Source organism: Gymnoscopelus braueri, assembly GCF_963280865.1.
Source record: "Gymnoscopelus braueri genome assembly, chromosome: 4".
NCBI lineage: Eukaryota > Metazoa > Chordata > Actinopteri > Myctophiformes > Myctophidae > Gymnoscopelus > Gymnoscopelus braueri.
The window spans coordinates 54,779,433-54,786,932 of record NC_137605.1 but is presented as its reverse complement, the minus strand read 5'-3'; the positions used below and the strand labels follow the sequence as shown (position 1 = coordinate 54,786,932).

General features: G+C 39.2%; 2 protein-coding genes across 4 annotated transcripts in view; both read left to right on the top strand.

Moving 5' to 3' along the window:
• Positions 1-1,752, top strand: part of LOC308083971 (mothers against decapentaplegic homolog 4-like) — a 36,207-nt gene extending 34,455 nt beyond the window's left edge. For all 3 annotated transcript variants that reach the window (XM_080426419.1, XM_080426420.1, XM_080426421.1), the window contains exon 12: positions 1-1,752. This exon is cut by the window's left edge and continues 781 nt beyond it. The gene's annotated coding sequence lies outside the window, so the exon portion shown is untranslated.
• Positions 1,753-3,403: 1,651 nt separating this feature from the next.
• The window catches only part of LOC308083153 (synaptotagmin-11-like), a gene marked incomplete at its 5' end in the record, with an annotated part of 13,679 nt that continues 9,582 nt past the window's right edge, over positions 3,404-7,500 (top strand). Inside the window, one exon of the mRNA XM_080425318.1 lies at positions 3,404-3,437. Coding sequence (XP_080281444.1) covers positions 3,404-3,437 — 34 coding nt within the window. The remainder of the gene's footprint in view (positions 3,438-7,500) is intronic.

The following is a 7,500-nucleotide window of genomic DNA, read 5'->3' as shown; positions in this document are numbered from 1 at the left end:
CAGGGCAGACAGAGAACCAGGTGGTGGGATTATATCTCCATAGTGAACTGGGAACGCTGTACAATCCCCCGGTGAGAGCTGGCTATAATGTGGCCAGGGAAAAGGGACGTTCTGGGGTTCCCTGCTGGAGCCGCTACACCCTCCACTACCTGACTTGCGGTTGAAGATGGATGGATTATTTCACGGTCCTTATGTTTTTTTTGGGGTGGAAAAAGCAAGCAATCTGTCGCATTTGCTTGTAGATTAGATATTTCTGCAAGCAACACCGTTCTGCGATGGAATATAAATAAACCACTTTCAACCTCTTTTGGGCATGTCATATAGGCCATCATTTTCAAACATTTGAATGCAATTTGTTGAAAATGATATTTTTACACATTTTGAAAATTGCCAATCTACAAGCTCACAACGCTTGCAATACAACATGTTCTAAGCTTATAGATCGTCTATTTTCACCATACAACAAAGTATAAAATAGGGCTTACGTGGTTCAGCTTTTGTTGAGTGCGAGTCAAGCTTCGTCTGTCAGTGGTTAAATGACTACTGGGAAATATCAGTGTTATTAATGGCATACAGCAAGTCTTAAATAAACACATAAATAAATAAACACGTTATGAATTTTAATTTCTGCCCTCTCGTTTAATTTGATGCCTAGTGCCCTAGTCATTGTGCGCTTCATTTGAGGGTGTCTTGTGAAAGTAACACAAAAGTAACACATTACTTTTAGCTTAGCACATTACTTAACTTAGCACATTACTTGTCACAGAAAGTAATGTAACATAACTTGGTACTTTTATTGAACATGATAAGCAAATTATGTAATACGTTATACTTCTCCAACACTGGTTAAAGCATTACTATGGGGTGTGTCAATAAGTGGTTTCTTCTCTGTCCATTAGAGGGAGACATTTTGCACATCTGCACATTTAAAAGAGGTTCACACAAGATTACATAAATTAAAGGAGTAGTTCACCCCAAAAATGACTTATTTTCTATCAATTACACACCCCATGAAGCCTTGATTTAATGGATTTATTTTTGTTTTTGTGGCATTCCTAAGACAATAATTTGATGACCGTGTGTATTTCCGGTAGGAGACACAAATAATCTACTTTGTGTCTCCTACCGGATACATTAGCCGGTAGGAGACGGGAATCAAATTATTGGCTTAGGAATGCGACAAAAACAAAAAAGAATCCATGGATTCAAGGCTTCATAGGGTGTGCAATTGATCGAAAATAAGTACTTTTTTGGGTGAACTCCTCCTTTAACATTGACAGCGTTGAACAAAAACTGCTGGGTCACAACACGTCACGCTGTGACCTTGTAGATCGGCTATTTTTTCTTCAGAATTCTTCAGAAAATCTGTGAACATTTTTGAAAGTATTTGAAAGATTTTGAAATTGTTGGATTTTTTTCCTTTTTTCCTTTCTTTTTTGTAGGGAAAATGTCACCTTTAGTGACATGTCCAAAATAAGGAGGCCATGTTGAAAGTGGTTATTATGACAGTAATCATAATAAGGCATCATAATAGGGCAGTGATTTTTTATTTTATTTTCTTGTCCACAATGCATCAGGGGATGGGTGTTGGGTGGAAGGAGGATAATATATGAGAAAGAAAAGGGAATTTGTGACAATAGAGGATGTGGGCCTACATTTGTTTCTTGCTGCACAGAGTGCCTGCAGTGGATGACTTTTATCAAATTGTACTTTGGAATCTGATTTAGCAATAAAGAAACACTCCTGCTTTTACCCTGAAGTAATCATATTATAATAAGAATACAGACTTTGTAAGCGTCGATGCAGTGAATTGGGCCAATTCAGAAGTGTGTACACACACACACACGCACGCACGCACACACACACACACACACACACACACACACACACACACACACACACACACACACACACACACGCACTATGTATATATAATTGAATTATTTATTCTGTTTGTAACAGTTGCCGTAGTACAATCAATGAACAATCATAATGTTTCATGTTGATAACTGCTATGATGTTATTCAATATTAAACTTTTTCATTAAAAACAGATTCATCATTTACATTTAGGTCTGCTGCCTCTCATAATATATTCATTCATAACATTTACGAGAACATGAGCTGCCTTTCTTTATATATTTATTTATGACATTTTACTACGGTAAATATAAAAGCAGCAATGCCAGTAATTCTAGACTCTCTCTCTCCTTCCCTCTCTCTCCCTCCCTCCCTCCCTCCCTCCCTCTGTCCTTCCCTCTCTCGCTCTCTCTCTCCTTCCCCCTCTCTCTCTCTCTCTCCCTCTCTCTCCTTCCCTCTCTCTCTCCTTCCCCCCCTCTCTCTCTCCTTCCCTCTCTCCCTCCCTCCCTCTCTCTCTCCCTCCTCCTATCCCCCCTCTCTCTCTCTCTCTCTCTCTCTCTCTCTCTCTCTCTCTCTCTCTCTCTCTCTCTCTCTCTCTCTCTCTCTCTCTCTCTCCGTACCTCTCTCCCTCTGTCCCTCTCTCTCTCTCTCTCTCTCCCTCTCTCCTTCCCTCTCTCCCTCTCCCCCTCTCCATCTCCCCCCCCTCCATCTCTCTCTCCAGCTTCCTGTTTACCAGTCTCTCTGTTCTCATTAATATTCCGAGGCTGGGGACAGCCCGAGCGGGGGGCGGGGCCTCTTCTCCTCTCTGTACCAGTCAGCCTCCGGCTGCATCTCAACAGTGTTGCCATGTCGGCTTTTTATAAGCGACTTTGGGCTTATTTTTCTGCAAAGAAGTTGCTTGTAAATATTGGTAGTTGTGGGTTGCGTTTTTTTGGGCTCGTTTCTAAAGTGTACTACTTGCTTATTTAGGCTTGTTTCCAAATGTTTGAATTATTATTTAAACCAGGGGTTTCAACACTTTTCATAAATGTTGTGCCCAGGGGAGCATTTGTGTTGTTAGAATGTTTCAAAAAAAATATTCCATATTTTATTGCAAGAGTTTTTGAAAATAGCAGATCTACAAGCTCATCGCGACGCGTTGTGAGCTTGTAGATCGGCTATTTTCGAATAGCCGATGCATAATAGGTTTAAAGTCCTCATGTGGTTGCTTCTTTTGGGATTGTTTTCATAGACCTGGTTGCTTATTTCTCTCACAGAATATGGCAACACTGATCTCAACCCACTTTGACAGCATCACACACACGCACGCACACACACACACACACACACACACACACACACACACACACACACACGGTGGACGAGCTGCGATCCAAACGGATATGAGCATTTCTTCGACATCCATCGTTTAGATTCATGCTCCATCCCTCCATATATAGTGTTCTCTATGGATCCTATGAAATAGAAACCGTTATTAACCGTTACTAACAGCATCATCCTCATCTTATTCTGCGCTGATCGTCGCATCCCTGCTGATTCACCAAATGGCTGAGATCACTGAGTTACGACCTGGCTATGGTGAGTTTACAGGCCTCTGCTTCATTATAATGCCTTTTTTATATTTGTATTTCTTATTTAATGGTGAAATAAACAGCAACAGCATTCAAAAATTTGCACACATTTTCAAGATTTTTTGATAAAAATAGCAGATCTACAAGCAGCACTAATATGAGCCTGTAGATCTGCTATTTTTGAATAGCCAAAGTATAAAATAATACTTTTTTTTATAGCTTAAATTGAAAGATAACAGTATAGCCTATTTGATGTAGGCCTATACTGTTTTTAATGCATTGACAGTAAAAAACAGTAGCCTACACCAAATAATATTGTGTGTTGTAGCCTAGTTGACAGAGATGATGAAGGTATTATTAGGCAATTAGATTAATAGCCAAATAGATTCATTTCACTATTATTTTTTAATATTTTTATAATTTATAAAAGCTAATAAAATGACTAGAAAATAATAAATAAGACCATAGCAGGCCTACAGCTTGAATGGCTTATTCATTTATTCTTCCTCCGTCATCAATAGTGATTGTAAAATTGCTGAATCACCGCAGTGGATAGCTATCAGTGAATCTTAATATTAATATTAAAATGAATATATATATAATATAATTTATGACATGGTCCATCCATGTCTGAATTGAAATAAGCCCCACTGTTCTCTGGCAGCGGGTGTGGGTGGGGATGACGTCATGTCTCTTATTCCCTTTGTTGAACACCGGGATGACATCATCATTCATGAGCCCTGGTGTCAGTCAGTCACATTCTGTCATCAAATGTACATCTAACATTATATCCTTTGTAAACACTTACAGTATAAACGTACATCTGTAAAATGTAACATTCTGTAGGCCTATGTTAGCCTATACTGGGGATATGTAGCCTAACATCATTCAACTGTGTTCATCACACACAGTGAAACATTAGCAGGGACAATCAAATATAAATATGACATTTTGAAACAGAATTACACAAACTCAAGAGTTATTACAGTTGATCTGACAACAAAATACTTACTGTTTCAAAATATGCTGAATATTATTATAATAGACTATATAACTATATTAATTATCTTAAATAATAATCTATGTTGATGGTAGGCTACTGTTCTTCTCTTTAATAATATAAAAGCAGGGTTTGTCTTCCAGAAAGTAGCTCAGCCTTCACTCTGTTAATATTGATGTCTAAGACCATAACAAGGACGGAATAGAATTATGATTCACTTGATTATCAGTTCCTGATGACATCACCAGTTTACGTCAACTTGGCTTCAACACACTGATGTGATGTCACACTGTGATGTCACACTGATGTGATGTCATAGTGCTGTCATTTATTTAAAAGACAACAGTCATTGATGCAGGAAGGGAGTTGTGACACGCACGCACGCACGCACGCACGCACGCACGCACGCACGCACGCACGCACGCACGCACGCACGCACGCACGCACGCACGCACGCACGCACACACACACACACACACACGATAATGTTGAGAGTAGGACCAGAGTGACTTACAGGCATCTTCACCATGTGTTACTCTAGGGCAGTGGTTCCCAAACTGGGGTCAAATTATTCCCCAGATGATTAGCTTAGTGTGCAACATTGTTTTCTCACTCGACAGTAAACATACAGTATGAGTGTTTACAGGGTATCTGCACATTTCTAAAGTTACAATTTAATGACGTAAGACCTTTTTAATACCAAATTGGCCAAATTGTCAAATATTACACAAAAAAAGAGGCAAACATTGTGAAAATAGCCGATCTACTGCGAGGCGTTGTGAGCTTGTAGATCGGCTATTTTCACAATATTTATCTGTGGAACTGAGTCAAACTAAAAGTAATGCCTACAATTCCAAGTGCTTGTCAGGGTGGGGGGTCCCCAGTTCAAATATGATTATTTGGGGGGGTCGCGGCCTGAAAGGTTTGGGAACCCTTGCTCTAGGGCAGGGGTTTTCAACCAGTGGTCCGGGGACCACCAGTGGTCCTTGAGGGTGTTCCAGGGGGTCCCCAGCCAAATTAATAGTTAGCAACCAAATTGACCCTTATATGTCTGTAACTCTGAGAGTGTACAAATGTTGTACACTCTCAGAGTTAAATGAACACTGATGATGGTGATAAAAGGTTGAAAACCACTGCTCTAGGGTACAGTTACTGATTGGTTTTAGGCAGTGAGCAGATCATAGATGTATTCCGGAGCCAGCTGAACCACTAAGAGCTTGGTAAACAGTAGTAGTACTTTGAAATCAATTTAGTATTGAATCAGGGAGTCACTGATGTACTAAGTGTATTAATGTGTTCCAGTGAGAATTCTGGCTGTGCCGCATTTTATGAACTGGATTCTTCCAACAGTATTGTGGGGTGAATTAAAGAACAAAAAAAGTGTATTACTGTAATCTGGCATCAGATGATTTCAGAGACGAGAAAGTTCTAAACATAATTTAGTTTTTTAAATCAGTGGTTCTCAACCAGTGGTCCGGGGACCACCAGTGGTCCTTGGGGGGGGTACCAGGGGGTCCCCAGCTAAATTAGGTTAACATAGCGTCATAATCATTTTAACCACTTAGCTTTGGCTATTCAAAAATAGCAGATATACAAGCTCATTGCGCTGCACAGAGTGCCGCGCAATGAGCTTGTAGTTCTGCTATTTTTAAAAAATCTTGAAAATGTGTGCATATCTTTGAAAACATATTTTTAAAGCATTTAAACATTTTTAGCTCAAATCTTTGCTTCTGGGGGTCCCTGGCACAAAACATTTTCAGGTGGGGAATATATATCAATATATATTCAATATAATAATAATAAATATGACATAATAAATAATAAATAATAAATGATAATAAATAATAATAAATAATAATAATATATCAATTTAGGGGTCCTTGGCATGAAAAAGGTTGAAAACCACTGTTTTAAATGATAGAAAGCTGTCCGAGATTAAGATCAGCATCCATAACAAATACTCATGGTTTCAGAGACAGAATGGATCAGCTGCCTCTGACCTTCAGCACGTCCATCATAGTCACACACATCCTCAGTGTAAATTCAACTCGGACAAGAGTACAACGAGACGCCAAAAACCAGGACACCGCGACTTTGATTGATTTCCTGTATTTGTGTGAGGTGGTTGCCCCGCCCCTTTAGGAGACCAGAAGCAGGTCAAGCAGAAAATTAACTTTATTAGAGACCTGCCTCTGTCAGCAACACACTCTCATGAGATCTGGCAACGCTGATCTCAGGACAAGCTCTGGCAACAAAAAGGCAAACAAGGACAGGAAGTGTGTACCATTTTATACTATTGGTGAGGAGCGGAATGCGGTACCCCTTCTCTATTAAGGATCTTTGGTACTAATGGAACCAAATTAATGGACCCTTAATTTGGTTATATTTGTACTTTCTTCTGAGTTTAAAATAACACTGAGGATTTTGCAGTGAAGGATCTCGCTCTTGTTTTGTTTTTTTCAGCTGCAGAATGTTCTGGTGGTTTTTAAGCACATTAACCTTGGCATCCCAATTTTTGGCATGTCATTATAGGTGAACATTTCCAAAAACCTTAAAACATAAAAAAAAAACGATTTCAAGATTATTATTATTTTCAAAATTGTTTGAAAATTGCAAATCTGCTATTACTGTATGTGATCAGTATATAGATGAAATGAGACATTGTAATAGGGAACTGTCAATACTCAATGTCCAACGCGTCAATAACCAGGCTTGTAGAATTCACATCCTCTTTGCACCTCCTGTCGACATTTCGATTGACAGCTCAACAGTATACGACCAGTGTTACGACCTTGACTTGGGAAACACTGCAGTGACCTTGTTCCAGGATTTAACCAGTATGTAAAAGCCTGTAATGGAGGTTAGAGATGCAATCTGTACCTTTCATGTCCCACCAGGGAGGCGAACACAGGTCACATGCGTATACATGTAAGCTCTGAGATTTCTACTGCTGAGCTAATGCAGTGGACAGAAGATAAATGAATGTTTTATTTAAAAAAAAAAGAAGAAAGTAATGGATTGCATTTTTAATTACTACTGTGACTACATTTAAAACAGAGGACAAGCCTAT